Source organism: Diorhabda carinulata, chromosome 12 (assembly GCF_026250575.1).
Source record: "Diorhabda carinulata isolate Delta chromosome 12, icDioCari1.1, whole genome shotgun sequence".
Classification (NCBI taxonomy): Eukaryota; Metazoa; Arthropoda; class Insecta; order Coleoptera; family Chrysomelidae; genus Diorhabda; species Diorhabda carinulata.
This window is the reverse complement of record NC_079471.1, coordinates 7,598,273-7,616,460: the sequence shown is the minus strand read 5'-3', so window position 1 is coordinate 7,616,460 and position 18,188 is coordinate 7,598,273. Positions and strand designations below refer to the sequence as shown.

Sequence of the window (18,188 nt, the reverse complement as noted above, 5' to 3'; positions counted from 1 at the left end):
TTTTTTAGGGTGTTTTTTTACATAAATATTTATTACTAATTAGTTCTGCCCTATATAAATAATATTTTAAGTAGTGGAACTCGTTTATATTCTACCAAAGGTCGAAAGGGGGTTAAAAATTCGATAATAAGATTGAGAACATAAAATATTATTTACTCTATACTTAAATCTTCTTATGTCATACCAAAGTAACTTTTTGTGATTTTTTTCAATTTAGGGGTGTTTGCAATAGTTGTAAGGTTTTCAAGGTATTGAAATTGATTTTATTATGAGGTAATTGTGTTAGAAAACACTTTACAATTTCACCCCTTAATATTAAACACGTTTTCTAGCGATAAAATGGCTCAATGTCAATGTTTCCATTAAGGGGTTGTTAACACTCCTTAAAAATAATAGGCGGAGCTCAGATCGTTTTCACTTTTGAAGTTAAGGATAAGATGAGCCTAATTCCAAAATTTCAAGCAAATCGCTACACAGTAAAAAAATTCGGAGGTAGAACCAAATTTTTCGCTTTAATGACTGCACTAACAGGCTGATATTTAAATATGAGATCCTTATGCTTTCCGCTTACCTAGTTATAAAACTACGAGTACTTCGAAATAAAAATTTAAATTCATTGGCATTGAGGTCGCGCGGAACATCCCAATTGTGAATCGCCTTCCTTGTCATTTTCACATAAGATAAGAAAGAAGTTACTTTACTAGAACTACATATTTACACCCAAGGGAGGAAAATGGTGCGTGGATGGTAATATTCTAGGAAGGAAATGCATTTTCTTTTTGACAACATTCAAAATTACACTCTTTTATGAATTTAGCCGGGTTGATTGTGATAGGAATTATGTTGGGCAGACTAAGAGGTCCGTTAATGTTCGTTTTAAAGAGCACATAGCGGATTTGACATTTGGACGGACCAAAAATCGTGTATTACTAAAAACGATGCAAGTCACAATCATGAAATAATTATAAATAATGTAAAATTGAACCAAGGTGGTACCAAGGAAGAAAGAGAAACAACGGATCAGATAGTTACTCTTAAGACTAGCTATGAGCAAAATCTAGGCTTCACATTATGTCTATAGATATGTCTATAGAAAAAATCGTGAAGATAGTCAAGATGACATTAGATAACTTACAAAGTAGAATAACGGAATTGTATCAGACAAATTTAGGGTTTAAAAGGGATTAAAACAAGGAGATCAAATATCGACAGTGGTTTTTAATCACTCAATACACACAAAAGAGCTCATTTTTCGCCATAAACTGCAAATAATTGCATATGCAGATTATTCAAGTGAACGAAAGATTATGGATCAAGAATAAACCAAGAGAAAACAAAGTATATGGTGCTAAGACAAAATGTGATTGGTAGAAAGGAATATGTAGAGATTAAAGCGGGATAGGATAAAAATAAGAGATAGAAGAAGTTTTTAAATTCGAAAAGCAACACGGTGAAATACAAATGAAGAGTGTATAGAAATAAATAAGAGAATAGCTATGTTAGAGTTACATATGTAAGTGAAACATGGGTTTTAAGAAAAGCTGAAGAAACAAAATTGGTTATATAGGCAAGGAAGTTGTAGAGGAAAATTTTTTGGGGAAGGAAAACAAGTGAAGCACTATGGAGAAGAAGAACTAAAGAAGACTGAACGATTTGTGTAAATACACATCAATAACAAGTTCCATAAAAACTCAAAAAGTAAGACAATTAGGACACACTGAAAGGACGCCAGAAAATAAATTTGTAAAAAGGGCCATTCTAAAAGGGGGAGACAAAAGAAAAAATGGTTGGATGCAGTTTTGAAGGATATTAGAGACGTGAAGCGCAAATGTACAAAATTGGAACCTGTGGGGAAGAACTGTGAAATCAGTTGAAGACCGATGAGAAAAGAAAAATAATATCTATAGTGCTGTGAATATATATAATATAAAATTGTTGAAATATGTATCTAACAATAAATTGATGATATGTTTATTATTCTTCAAATGTAAATTATTTTTTCGGTATTTACGATTGTAGTTTAGTCCCAGTTGGCCCTGTGAGACGCAAGAACACGTTGTGATTTATACTTTTTGGATCGTATAAGAATTTTTTTCGTTTTCGTAAATTCAAACTTTCGATTTTAAAATTAGTAAAATGAAAGAACTTTCCACCAGGTGTTTTAACAATAGAAAACGTTCAGGACGGCTTCGAAAAACCAAAACCGCTGGAGAATAATGTATTATATTGATCAGTTAACGTGATCGACAACTCACGGCCCCGAAGATAGCAGCTCAGGTCAATGAATCATGGAAGCTGCCTTTGAGTACTTCTACAATGAAAAGTAGATTGGGAGAAGCTGGCCTTTTTAGAAGGGTGACATCGAACAATGGGCTAAAGAACATAAAAATTGGACGCACGAAGAGTGGGAGAGAGTTTTATGGAGTAATGAGTTAAAGTTTGAGTTTTTTTAGGTTTAAGAGAAATGTGTTCGTTGCGTAGATCAAAGGAAGAACGGGTGAAGCAATTCAACAGATTAAAGATAAGAGAAACAATTTCTATTAGAACAACCACCGAAGATTTCTGCAGACCTTATTGGTAGATAAAGGTAATTTATGAAATATTATGGGTACAGTATGTCTATGTTTAGATTAGAATTTCTTAAAATAATGAAAACTTAAATTCCATGTTAAATGCCAAACTGTATAGTATCAGAAAAACATATACCCAGATCTGTACGGATTTATAAATACTGAAATATAATCGTTTGTTTGAACAATATACGTAAATATGTTATTAGCAGAGAAAGATGAATTCAATGAAGAACTAAAGTAGGAATCAGGCCAAAGAAAAATATTGAAGTTTCAAATAAAATTAGAAGGTTAATAAACATGAGAATAGGGAAATCGACAGCAAAAGTAATAACCGAAGAAAGACCAATACAGAATTTGGATTGAAAAGTGAAATCAGACAAAAAGATGCTGACAATCCTTTTCAATATCACTTCAGATGTCTGGCTATTGCTTTGAAAATAACAGTAATAACAAATCATACACAATTTTCCAGCAGATTTTTGGACACGAAACTTCTTAGGTCTTGGAGAACCAGAGAGTCGTCGTCCATCGATTGTTGCTTTGTTTCTGCATCGTAGAAATGTACCCAAGTCTCATCCATAGTAACAATTCGGTTTAAGAAGTCTACATCGTTTTCAAATCGAGCACAGATCGAACGCGTTGCTTCTACTCTTGCACGCTTTTGGTCAACAATCAAACATTTGGGGATCCATTTTGCAGCATTTTTTTTCATGTCCAAATTGACGTAAACTATATGATGAACGCGTTCGTATGAAATATTCACTGTTTCAGAATCCATTTTAGTCCAATTCGACGGTCTGATAAAATCATGTCATGAATTGCATCGATATTTTCGGTGACTGGCACAGAAACTGGCCTTCCCGATCGGTCATTATCTTCAATGGAAAATTTACCTCTTTTGAAGTTTGCAGTCCAATGTTTGACGGTCTCATACGAAGGACATTGATCACCAAGGGTTTTAAACATATCTTCGTAAATCTGCTTACCTCTTAACCCTTTTAAATACAGATGCTTGATGATGACTCGATACTCCAATTTTTCGATTTTCACAATTTCGGTGGACATCTTTTTTCTTTTAATTTATTGCGTAACTCAGGTTTACTTTTATGACGTCAAACTTTACACTTACACTTCTAATAAGTTATTGTTCTATGCTATGGTAACGCAATATTTTGTTTATGCATGGAACTGGTCTGGGCTAACTAGATATCAATACATCCTCATAGTAACGAGCCTACAGAATCAATTCTGCATAATTGAAAGCGAACTTTATCTTTTAATTATATCGTTAGTGTTAGATTATGTATGCAACTATAAGTTTAGTGCTTCAATAACAATAAAAACCCTAATAGTTCCCCTTTTTGACGTACGCCTTTGTTTATACACGTATCTCATCGAAGAAGAAGTATAGCGGAGGATTACATGTTACTGAAACGCTTATTAAACTTTATAGGTTGTAAATTTATACTGCAAGGGTAGTTTGAGCTCTACTTGGCCAGCGATAATTTCATCCCCATGAATTTATCACCAGAGAAATTTAATACCTCCTAATGTGATATATTTTTAGATGAAAGACGTGAACCTGGAACCATCTTTTAGAAATAAAAAATACGGTGTAGGAGATGATGAGCGGAAAAAGAGCAGCGAAAAAAAGTTGTGGATTGTGTGAATCGTGGAATGTTAAAAAAAGAAAATTATAGCTATCGATATCAATTATAAACCATCAATTGGTATTGTGTATATTTGAGGTTTTTTAATTTTTTATTTTAGAATATAAAACTGATTTTGACACATTTTACACAGCTGGAATTCAAAGACCTAAAACTGACTTCTGTTTTGTGTTAACGATAGTAATATTTCCGACATCGTAGTTAGAAATAAGTAGCGGAAATCTATCAAGATGAAATGATAAGCAGGTATTATTATAAATTATCACAAGTTCTTATTTCAAGTTACTCTAGTTAAATGCAGTGAAACATCTTCTTTTTATCTTGTCCTAATGAGGTGATGACGACGGTGATTTCCGACCATTATTAGAGATTATAAAACCCATTTGGAACAAAACGGAAATGGAGAACAAGAATTGTGACGCATTTCGGAATTTGCAAATAATATTTCCAAATATGGTAGAAAAGAAATCGAAAAGTGAGAATATTTTTTGACCCAGAGGTCCCTTAAAGTTATAAAAGATCCCCAGTTTGAATGTCTCTTATTTCTCAATGAAAAAGCTGTTTGGATGTAATTCGAAAAAGTTGTTGAAGAGTTTTTGGAAAATAAAAAAGTGACAATGATGATGATTTTGTAGTTGACGGAAGAGCAGTAAATAAGTCATTGAATCATCGTTCTGCACACACAATTGAATTTTTTCCATGACAATTAAGAAAGTATGATTGATGAAGAAGATGAAGGTGAAAATTCTTTAAGAAATTCATAAGAAATTTTGTGATGAAAATATGTTAGATGATTACTGTAAATTGGGTTTGTCTTTTTTATCAATCTATAAAAAAAACGAACTACAATGAATATTAAAGGAAAATAATTATTTCCGCAAGAAGTCCATGAGTACGATAAAGATGATGTGAATGATTATGGTGAAATAATAGAATATGAATAAAAACCGATGGAAATGGAATGTAATGAGATAATCAACAAACTGGAACACAATAAAATAGAGGGATCAGATGAAATAATGATTGAGCTTACAAAATGCGGAAGAGATAACCTAACAAAATATGCAATAGACGCATTAGAAAAAATTTTAAGAGAGGCAGGAAAAACAGGATTGAAAATAAATCGGAAAAAGACAAAATAGATGGAAATTAAAAGAAAGAATTTCACAAACAAGAAACAGTAAAGTTGAATGACCTCAGCTTCGATGTAATCGACACCTTAAAGTACTTTGGAACAATAATAAGCAACAAAAAAGAGACAAGACACAAAATTAATGCAGAGCAAGATAAGAAGTTGAGCAACAAAGTTAAGAGTCTACAAGACTGCGATAAAACCAGTAGTTACATAAACCGCGAAAACTATGAGACTAACAAATATGGGGGAAAAGCAACTAAGGATATACGAGAGAAGAATAATTAGAAAAATTCATGGACAAGTCCAAGTTAGGAATAATGAGTATAAAGGAGTTATAAACGTTAAAATTAAGAATATATTAGAAAATGAGGATTTAGTAAACACAATTGAAGCAACACGAATACCATATATAATAAAACCATTTTCTTGCGTATATTTAAAAACTGACCCAAATATTGAATGACTAGGTATTCGACAATCAGGAAATCCCCTGTGATATTCTCTAGCTGCAGCTTCACTATTACCATTACAGAACCCACAAACATAAATTATATCGACATATTCTATGGTCGAAAAGCATGTGGCTGGAAAATACCTCTGAATTAGAAAGTACACAATCTATAAATTATATATTTCAAGTTTGAAGAGGCCACGTTGTTTAGTATTTGTTTTGCAACCATCAATACGTTTGTAAACATGGAAAAAATTGGTCATCGTTATGAGATATAATACTTTTATTTGAAAGGCATTATTAGCCCAACCAATATAAAAGCTGAACTAGATTCTACTCTGGGTGAGATTGCTCATTCGTTAGCAACAGTAGAATATTGGGTAGCAGAGTTTGAACGAGGACGTACGATCTGCGAATACCAGCATCATTGTGGTCGACCAAATGAGGTTAGGACTACAAAAATGTTGAAGAAAATCCACAAAGCGGTACTGGATGATCGTCGATGGGTGCCGCGATTGCTCGCAATGAAATAAAAACAGTGTCATGAAGATTTTTCCATCGAGTGTTTGGCAATGTTTCACAGAAATAAAGCCGTTTCATAACACTTCATATCCGAAACAAAAGAACAATCAAAACAATGGACTAAAAAGGGTCCAAACAATGCAAAGACCGTTCCATCTGCATGCAAGGTCATGGTGTCGGATTTTTGGGGTAGGCGTAGGATTATTTGCATTAACTACGTTTAAAAAGAAAGAATTATCAACAGCGAGTATTATGCGAAATTATTGAAACGTTTGAACGAAGAAATCAAGCAAAAACGGCCGCATTTGGCTAGGAAGAAAGTGTTATTTCATCAAAACAATGCACGAGTTCACATATCCTTTTATTGCAATTTATTGCAATGGCTAAAATTCACGAATTAAAGTTTGAATTGCTACCTAATGCACCCTATTCGCCAGATTTAGCCCCCTCGGATTACTTCATGTTGCCAGATTTGAAAAAATGACTGGGTGATCAAAGATTTTTCAACAATGAAAAGGTGATGACGGTAGTTAGTGGCTATTTTGAGAAGTGAGAAGATTCTTTTTATAAAAAGGGTATCGAACTTATTGAATATCGCTGGGAAAAGTGTATGGAACTAAAAGAACAAAATTTTTGTGGTTTCTTTGTTGGGCCACATAAATAATAATTGATTATGATGATAAAGAGTATAAAATATCAAGAAAGTTAAACGTTCAACGCCAATAATGATTTTAAAATTTTTAGAGCTGCTCGTTATTTTTATTTTGTACGATTGAAATATTTTATTATCTGACATAAAATTTTAAATATTTACAATCAATGCAGTTTAACGCATACACGAGGTTTGACATTTCAATCTATGCGATTTTTGTCTAAAAATTTAAAATTGAAAAACAATTGTTTCTGACCTCAGTGATAATAATACAGTAAAGATGTAGATGAATTTATGCATACATATTAGATTATGTTGTAGGAATTTGTTCAAATTAAAAGCTTATTATGTGATACCTCCCTGAGGGCATCCTCATATGGTAAAAGTATGTAAGTTCCTCATGAATCGTTCTGATAATACAAGATTGATTCATCCTGAGAAAGTTACTGGCATTTCTATTGAATCTAAAAAAAATTAGAAGCTCGCTAGGCCAAGTGAAAAGAGTTTTTTACATTGAAAAGTTATTCTTTCGTTGAGCCATCCTCGTAATATTAGAAATTGGATCACTAAAACTTTTACCAAACCACAAGAGCATTCGTACGTGTTTTCGAGACATCTAAAAACAAATTTCAAGTCACAAAAAATCCTCAAAGAAATAGAAATAATCGGAAGGAGAGTCAAGGTAGACGACTACCTACATATTACAAGAAGCTTCGAAAGTATTATTAATCTAATAAGGGAGATTTTGCATGTAGCACTTCCAAGTTCATAAACTTTATAGCTGTGAGGGGAGATAAAAAAGTGGAACCAGTCAGTCATCAAAAATTTTCAAATTACAAGTTCTACCGAGATGTTCGTCTTTTTAGATTGATACATCAATTATGAAAAAAGTTTTTCTGCACTAACTTTCTTTCACTTCAAGGATAAAACCATATTTCACTGGAAAATTACGGTTTAGTAACTCTATTACAAAAGACAGGATGAGATTGAAAGTAGTAGAGAGGGAAAAATCCAATTAGCTAATAGCAAAAATTTAATTACACTTTTAGTAGTTTTTTCAGACGGACTATGTTAATTTTTGCAGATTAGATAAGTTTCAATGGAATTATAGGTTGTTTTTATACGAAATTTATAACAAAAGGACACCCGACACACATTTTAATCCAAAAAGAGATTGTCAAAAACATTATACCGTGTGTTATATATAGTAAATTCGATCATTACTTCAAATTTTTGTGAAAATTGATGTTCTAAAGTTAGAATTTCTTGACTTCAACATTCAAGTCGACAGAGCAAAGACGTTGAAAAATAGGAAATCTCCCAGACTCCATAATGAACTATAGTTTTTCAATATTAATTGCCGGCGACAATTATGCGAGGAACAATCAATATTTCGTAAATACACACGCGCTCATACCAAATTAAGAAAAGCAAAATAATGTTTACTCCCCGTATAAAATTCGGTAGATATCTAACAAACCCTCAGTCCACGTGGACTCCCCATCTCCACTGTTTACCAATGAAAACATCGAATCGTAAACGTAAATGCATTTTTATTGACCGAAGCTGTCGGAAGGCGTATGTACACAATTTCGTGCAGTCTCGTTATTTAATAGCCAAACCAATTTCAAACGCCTATAACTCAGATACGAGGGTCTTTTTATGTCACATTATTTTCACGTCATCAACTCACTACCGAATTTTTTGCATCAAGTCCAGAAATATTATTTATTTACTGGATATAAAAAAATTTTTGTCTACTTACTAATTTAACTGTGTTTCCGGCTTTTTTAAGTGCATCCACAGCGGCGGCGTGTGGAACATCAACAACGGGGACATCGTTAACCGATAAAATTGAATCATTGACTTTTAAACGACCATCGCTAGATGCCGCTCCTCCAGGTATTAACTTGGTGATGTAGATGGCGGTGTCATCGCCGATATGAGGATTATCGGTGCCTCCGGCGATGCTAAACCCGAGACCGGCGCCACCACGTTCAAGAATAATTTCTTCGTATTCCCATTCATCGTCGCCGTTCACCTAGAAAAAAAATGACACATCATGAGTAATGAACACAATTAGAAGAATTTTATCACTTTTACTTAATAAACTTGGTGTGATATACATAAAACGAATAATATACGAACTACCCAGTTGTAGTTATATGCAAAGATTTCTAGATAAATGTTATTAAATTGTATTCTTTTAAATAAATATATGTCCTTATTTCCAAAATATTTAATGCATCTATATGTGCCCATATTTTATCAAAATTTTTCATATATACTTAAAATTGATTTTTCCTTATGACTTACTGCTTGCAGGTGATGATTCCAGGTAAAACTTTGGGCCAATTATGTCCTGAAATATTTGATATCTGACTTTAAGGGCTTGGCCAACCTCGTTCAGTCTGAGGGGTATCAGAATACGTGGTTCAAAACAGTACAGGAAGTCTATTTCTGTCAATTCCTTTAGAACGCACGTCGCTTTTTATTTCACAGCTTCGACATACTCAAATCTTGTTTCTTTTGATGCAGATTTGACCCTAAGGAAAGAGGGAGAATTCGCACGGTGCAAGATACGGCGAATAAGGTAGGTGGTGTAACATTAAGATGTTATAGTTGGCTAGAAACCTCTTGACGGACAGTGCGGAAAGAGAAACCAGTTTTAGCACTATTTACATGTTTAAGTTTCTGTTTTTCTAAGTTTTATTACGGCAAATCAAAAAAACAGCCCCTATATAAACGATTGCAATGGCTGGGTTTTTAATTAACAAATAATACTATATTCTTCCTCTTAAATAACGTGTACTCTAGCCTAAATCGCCATCACTCCTCTGCAACAACTTTTTGTAATTTCGATTGTGTTAATCATAATATTTTAATTAACAAATTGCAGTATTACGGTTTCAAGGGAACACCGCTCGCATGGTTTAAGTCATACCTTACCAACAGAAATCAGCTTGTAAGAGTTGATACAACGAGGTCTTCTTGCAAGCCAATAAAATATGGAGTGCCCCAAGGCTCAGTACTCGGCCCTATTTTGTTGAGGATACATCTCAATACATACTCAATTTGAGCGAATCTTCAAACTACAAAAGAGTTAGATATATTAGAGTTAGATAGATTAAACAGCAAGACTCACTGTATGGACTTCATTAAAAGATTAAAAATTCTGACTGTTCCTTCCTTATTCATCTTTGAATCCGTTTTCTTAATTCGTAAATACGCTTCTCCAGAAAGATCGTTGCACTACTTGCACTTAGGAACGTGGTGCACGACCTTTATCTACCTACTCCACCTACATTAGTTAAGGGCTCAATATTTTACAACGCAAAAAAATGCACAATCACTTGCCAATTCAAATCAAATCGATGTCATTTTGTCCCGCATTCCGCAATAATTTGAGGGCATATTTACTGGAAAGTGCCTTCTACTGGTTTAATTATTGCTATGAATTCATTTCTTTTGTATATTGAAATTTTATTTTATTTATATCTTTATTTAGTTATTTTTATGTTTTTTTTTAGTTTTTAGCCGATTTGTCTAAAGACAGCTGTCAATCGCTAGCTTTTGGCGCATGCGTATTTTTCTGTAACAGCAAATTTCTATTCAGATCTTCTGTCATACAGGATTTTTATCTGAAATAAATTGTTTGCTAAATAATGAATAATAATTTACCAGCACTCTGTATGTATTAGTAACAACAGTGTCGTTTTTATAGCCTTATTTATCCTTATTGGATCGATCTCTAGCAGGTCAATTTTTTAGACATATCAAGGACTATCACTTTCTTTAATATGCTTATATATACTTATACTGTTTTATGGTAAACAGTGTTAAAAATTTCGAAATAATTTATAAAAGAAGTGTATACAAAACAAATTTATATTTAATGAAATCCATTAGAATATTCAAATTATAAATTAATGTTCAGTACCATACACTGAAGTCAATTATCCACATATTAGTAGAAAATATTGTGATAATTTGTAACTACTTATTGAACGAGGACTTTACGAAATGTAAATAACTAGTGGGAGGACAATTTCTGCAGCTTAAGGCCAATTCATAAAATTGACTTTCCGTTTACTGTTGCCGTTCGTGGGTGACGTTTGACGTTCGTACCAAATTCTACACCCTATTCATAATCTTGACGTTACTGCCGTTAAACTAAAAATTTTTTATTCTTTTGGCGTGCGTACTGTTTTTTTGTAGTTTACTCCTTAAGAATCGATTTGCATATATAAGGGGCACGGTATGAGAAAAATGTGAGGAGTAAAATCTATCGATGAATGACCTCGTTACGTTTTTGGTGTGCACCCTATGATGCGCAACTTTCTAATTTGTCAGTGTCGACATACTTATATGGATGTTTTTATTATAAATATCAATAATTAATATTGTTATTGTGAAGTTTTAATTTTTATCATTGTGTTCCGCTAAAGTGAACTGAAAGTATTTTCAAATAACTATGGCAGAAAGAGTTGTAGATGATATTGCCGGAACATCTAACAAACACGTGGTTGCACATCTGAAATTGACTATTGTAAAAAGTTTAATGTAAAATATTTCGTCGATTAGTTATAATAAATATATATGAAATGGATAAATTCAATAAATATATATTTATATATGTATATTATTTTCATTAATTAACAAATTTACCCTTTTATACAGTATCAATCTTTTTTAAGTTAAATAAACTCTTTTTGCGTCTGGTTAGACTATCGAACTTAAGGAGTAAACTCCAGTCGTGCGTCGGAGCTGACACACACAATTTTTTTTTTGTTTTGTTTTTATTCAACCCAATTTTGAGGTCGGCAGTCGGCAAGCTGCCTACTAAAATAGAAGCATGAATAAAGTGATTAAATATTTTGCAAAGGCATAAACTAAGTCGGTAAGTTACTTGTGCAATACACTGTATCGATAGAATGATTGTTGAAATTTTATTATTTTTAGGTTTTTAATTTTTGAATCTTTATAATTGAATTCAGAAATTCTTGAAACGGAATCTAATACACGAAAAAGAGAATTTTTAGAAATGGTTCACATTCATAAGAAAGAAAAAGCTATGAATGATGAAAAAAACTTAGATAATTTAATTAAAATTTATAGCCCTATTTTGTAGATTCTAATAAAACTACAAATAATTTAATTGAGTACTGCTATATATTTGAGATGTAAGGACTAGGGAAAAATTAATTTTTCTTAGAACAAATTTCTATTTTGATATTCATGATGAAGGTGATCTATTGATCAATATAAATTCGCAAATTGTCAGTGTCATTATCATATTTTGATAAAGACTTAAAGAAAAGTCGAAAGGTCAGTTTTATCTATTATTATTTAAAAAAAACTAATTTTGAAACAGAAGAGAACTAAAATCAAAAAGATTTAGAAACATAAACATATACAGAAGGTCTAAGGAATAAGAAATTAAAGAAATTTTGAAATGTCTGTATTGCGTTTAATTACGAGGACTGATTTCTTTGGTTAGTAAATAGGCTTAGTATGTACACTAGTATATGACACACAACAATTATCTCTACAAAATTTTAAGGCACAAATTACCAGAATATTTTAACATAATTGTTATCTATACAGGTTCAAAAAAGGTAGGATAGATAGAAAACTATAACGACACTTTCTATCAAAGTGTGGTGGAGCTCCATCGTGCATAAAAAATAGAAATCTTCGCTTGTTTAGCGTTAAATATTCTAATATCTCGATAAGTGATTACTTAAATCCAGGTACATATCACCATTTAAATTTCCAGGTAGAATGTGATAACCTATTAATTTGTTACCTAAAGCCCAAACATTTACTTTAAATGAGTGTTAAACATAACTTGTCCCGTAAAAGTGGACTCGTCCGTAGAAAGAAAGCATTTTAAAAAAATTGGATTGTAATGTTTCACTAAAATCCTCTCTAACCGGTAGATCGTCTGGCAAGATTTCCTAGACTTGTCTGTAATGATAAGGATCTAGCTGTTGCTGTTTAAGTATCCTCCAAGTACTTGAAGAAGACGTATTTGTTTGTCTTGCCACATTCCTTGGGGTAACCGTTGGATTTTGATCAACTAAATTTAAAATCATATTTTCTTTATTAATGGTTCTTGTTGTTCTTGGCCTACCAGAATTTATTTTTCTAAGTTTCTTGACAACGTCGTTCAATGGCTCTAATTGTATTTTCACTTGGTAAGTTTCTTCGAGGAAACTGTTCTGCATAAAGCGTAACAGCTGCACTAGAGATTCCTAAACACTCGCCTAAGGTTAATAACATGTCCAGTGGAGGATTTACGAATTTGCCGCCTAGGGACCAGACTTGATTTGCCGCCCTGCCCAATACCATGTAATGGGGTGACTTGTGAGTAGGTGGAGAGAAGTGGGGAATAGGTGTAGGGGAAGTGCGATGTTTTCAAGGTTGGCAAAGTTGGAAGCTAGTAAAATTTCTTGCGTGACTAAGGAACTAAATCTCAATGGTCTAAAATATGACGATACAGATTAATGGGACCTAGGAAACAGATTTGTCTCGATCAGAATATTATAAAAAGTGTATGGGGGAATGGAACTAAAATCGCAACTTCAGTTTACTGACATATCAACTGAAGTGTTTATGATGTATATCAAGATTTCAAAGTTATTCGTTACAAAACAATGTTTATTAAAAAACACAAACGTGGAACTGGAATGACAACTATTTATATTTTATAATAGTTTTCGTCTTGATTAACCCTTAGCAAATACGTCGATTATCTCATCGAGGTTCAATACTTTAGTTATGTCGTTAAGACCGCCTGTCACTTGAGCCGATCGTTGGTAGGTAGTTTTTCAGTCGGTTCACAACTGAAAAGGATCGTTCAGCTGAACAATTCGAGACAGCCATGGTCAACACAATTTTGATACATATGTCCACATAAGGGTAGATCTCTCTTATCCCATGATCATGGATGATTTTGTAAAGATTGAAGAATGTTTTGCGGTGATCTTCATCGAGACATAAACTCTTTAAGTAACCAAAAAAGTGAAGACATTCATCAGTAGAACTGTCTCCGTCTGGTAAATCATCTGGGAATTTGAAACATAGTTTCTTGGCATTTTTCTCCCATGCCATACCAGAAATGAATATGTCGAACAGTGAACTTATTTCCTCGTAAACAGTTTTTCGTTTCGACAACTCTCTCAGTAACCTGTCAACAGCTTTTTTTTCTTTTTCTTCTTGAACTATCCTTATAATGAGATATTTTTGATTTTTCGATTGCTTTCCCTTCAAAAACTGTGTTCGGGAATGTGATACATAATCATAAAGAGAGCCGTAAATATGTGCTACTGTTGAAAGATTTATTTCCTTGGATTCAAGTGTCTTGCTTGAAATATTTAGTTTGTCTAGCAGTTGACAGATAAAAAAACTTTTTCCTTATTTTTAAATTTTGCCGCACCTAAAATTTGTCGCTCTGGGCCATGGCCCGTCTGGCTTCCCTGTAAATACGACACTGAATAAGTCAGTGTATTCAAAATTTGATACATTTTGATTAACAATATCTAATTTAACAAAGAAGAAAGTTTCAGAAATGTAATTATTATTGACTTAACGTCTAAACTATTAATGAATGACAGTTTTCCATGGAAAACTCAGAGAAAATCTATTATTGTGTGAAATTCAAAGTTAAATAACGGATACTCAGCTATTGGGGGCCTTAGTATGAAAGAAACAACAGTTTGGGGTCCCAGAATCGCAATACACGATCATCAAATTGTTGTTTGTTTCATATTAAGCCTTCCAATAGCTCAGTGCCCATATTTATTTAACTTTATAAAACTGATCAGACTGAATTTTTGTGAAACGTTACCAAAAACGAAAGTCTTCAGTCCCAATTTTTTCAAATGTATCCGTTTTTTCGATGGTATCTCATTTACGCGACAAAAACTTTTCAATTCACATGATGCTTACTAATTAATAACTTTATACTTCATAATTTTCAAATCAAAATATTACGAATACGGATGGCGTCTTTTACTGAGCAAACCCCAAATATTTTTCAGTTTTCTATCTATCATAGATACGGCATCACCTTTTTTAAACACCCTGTTAAACTGACTTTCAAAACCTAAATTTTATACAGAGAAATGTAATTAATATACCTACACATCATAAATAAATATATAAACGTTCCTTTTATTATCAAGTGTCCTTGTTAAGTGACTATTTGGATGTTCCTTAAGTGTCTTATGTATTTACTGCGTTTTGTACGTGTATGTTTTAACAAACTTTATTAGTTTTGTTCCAAAATATCTTGAGTTGGTTAGTGTGGAAAAATTGGTCAATTGACTAAACACAAACCTTTTATTTACCTTCTTATGTATTAGAATAATATTTTGTTACCAATGGTAAATAATTAATGATTTTTCATCAAGATTATAAAGTATTATTATTTTTCTCAATTTTGTTATTGGTTTAGCAATATTGACTGCTACTGATACTAGTTGATGTGACTTTGGGTCATGCAATTTCTAGTTCAAGATCATTTGCATATTTAATTAAATAAATGAATGCATATCGAAAGAAATAAAAATCTTCAGAACTTCTAATTATATCAGTTTACTTAGTAGTAAGTACTTAATAGCCCTGCATTAAAAATGGAAGATATTGTTAATTTTTTCCTATTTGAAACTGTTTTTTCAAAGAAATAATCTCAAAAAGTGTTTTTACTGGTGCTGTTACCTCTATACAGTTCTACTTATATAATTACTGATATTCTACGAAGATATAAAAGAACAATTCCAGAAGTAACTGGCCCAACAAAGAAAACACAAAAATTTTGGAAACAATATATTTTTCAACGTAATCTCCTTTTTGCTCCATAGACTTTTTCCAGCGATGTTTAATAAGTTTGATACCATTTTCATAATAAGAATCGTCAAGCTCTTCAAAATAGCCATAAACGGCCGACATCACTTCTTCATTGTTGGAAAATCTTTGATCATCGAGCCTTTTTTCAAGTCCCTGGACAGAAAATAATCCGAGGGGGCTAAATCTGGCGAATGGGGTACATAAGGCAGCAAATCAAACTTTAATTCATGAATTTTGGCCATTGCAATGTGTGAGATGATGCATTGTCTTGTTGAAACAACACTTTCTTCATAGCCAAATACGGCCGTTTTTGCTTGATTTCATCGCCGCAACGTGAAAATAATAACGCATAAAAATGACTTTTTCAAGATAGTCAATGAAAATTATTCCACGCTCATCCCAAAAAACCGACACCATATCCACTAGCTCGCGCACTTTCAGTCGATCATCATCCTGCACCACACCACATTTTCTTCAACATTTCTGGAGTCGTCACCTCATTTGGTCGACCACTGCGACGCTGGTCTTCGCAGGTCGTATGGCCTTGTTCAAACTTTGCTTCCCAATATTTTACTGTTGATAACGATTATGAATAATTCTTTCCATTTAAATAGTAAACAACGTGGCGTCTTCAAACTTGAAACATATGGTGTATTGATTGTGTTCTTTCTATTATTCTGAGGTTAGAAAAATTTTTTGTTCAGAATGTTGTGCTCCACATTTTTTGTCTTGGATGTTTGTGTCTTATAGTTTTCCGCAATTCAAATGGTTTTTGAGTACATGAACCCATTTTAAGGTGAAAATTTTGAGGTTATGAGCAAATACCTGAGATACTTTTTTTTAGTTGGGATACTAGTGGAGAATTTTGTACTTTTGTACATTTTTGTTACGGCAATTTTTTTTCTAATTCCCAATGGATTTCGAGTTATTCGCGTTTCAAAATGTTTTTGAGTTTCCAAGCCCCAAAATTTCGAAAATCCGTGCCCGTAATTTTGTTAAGAGTTGCTAGAATTATTCAATATACCAAAACCTCCCAGAATCTAGAAAATCAAAATTGCCCATTCTAGTTTAAGCTCAAAATCGCCTAATTTGCCTGTACTATATTACATATAACCAAAGAAGATACATTTTATGAATATTATCAGGAGTCTTGTTGAGGCATTGTTGCCTTAATGAACAGCTTAAGACGCTAGGTTAGGTAGGTATGAAATATAAGATTAACATCTATAGCAGCTGAAGCCATCCCAAAATCTTGTACTTTCTTCTCTTCTTCTCTTTATTTCGCTAGTCGAAAAAGCTACCTGCGAGGTGGATGTCGCTGATAAAAAGTTCGCTTGCTTCAAAAATTCACACAAATGTTTGGATATGGACAAATGTAGTAGAAGTGAATTTTTTCGTCGAATTATCACAGTAGATAAAATTTGGGTACATCATCATACAAAATTCGAAAAACCGCCCTCGTATAATCAACTTTAGGTATTTTTGAGTCCCATTAAGATGAAGGGTAATTTTATACTTTGGCTCTAGAAAATCGAAAAATCATCCGATTTCGAAAAATTTTTTTTCGAAATCTTCATTTTTACGGCGGATTTACGAAAACAATTATGGGAAAAAAATGAAAACTCATATTGGTTAGGTTAGGGGAGGGGGTGTGCTAAGAATTCAAAACAAATGTTCACATTCGGTCTGCCGAACAGCCCTTCCCCCGCCCCTCGCCTCATGTTTACATAACTTAAATGATTACTTAATAAAAAAGGTACAAACGATTATACGTGAGAAAATTTTAAGAGAAATTGTTATTATTTTTAATTGTAAAAACAATATAAATCAACATTTTTGTATAAATTTGTTTCGTTTTTTTGTATAGATTATGAAAAAAAAGGGAGATTTCCGTGGCGCCGCGATTTGTCTTAATTAGGCCAATATAAATCGAAAATGAAGAATGAAATTTTTTGATATCTCGCTTCGTTTTCGAGATATCAAATAATATCGAATAATCAAACGTTAGTACAAAATTCGCTTTATTGAACAGATGGCGTTCAATACTTCGTTTCAAATGAATATTTTATCACTCTTCAAATTCAATATGAATCTTGTAATTCAATAAACAAAAGATTTTTTTTATTTAATTTTTTCATTATTTACCCTGATACTCCAAAATTATATTGAAAAAAACAGATTTTTATAACAAAATAAGCCATTTTTGGTAACTTTCATTACTCTGTGATGAATATAACTTAATATACCATACATACATGAATAATTTGATGTTTTTCATAAAGAATTGTCGGTTGTTTTTCATTATTTATAAAATAGAAGCTCCCCATAAGAA

General features: G+C 32.5%; 1 protein-coding gene across 41 annotated transcripts in view; it reads right to left on the bottom strand.

Annotated features, from left to right (window-relative positions):
- LOC130899969 (disks large 1 tumor suppressor protein) overlaps window positions 1–18,188 on the bottom strand; it is a 1,257,949-nt gene that overhangs the window by 215,219 nt on the left and 1,024,542 nt on the right. For all 41 annotated transcript variants that reach the window (XM_057810209.1, XM_057810221.1, XM_057810210.1 and 38 more), the window contains one exon: window positions 8,769–9,044. In XM_057810209.1, the coding sequence (XP_057666192.1) occupies window positions 8,769–9,044 (276 nt within the window). The remainder of the gene's footprint in view (window positions 1–8,768; window positions 9,045–18,188) is intronic.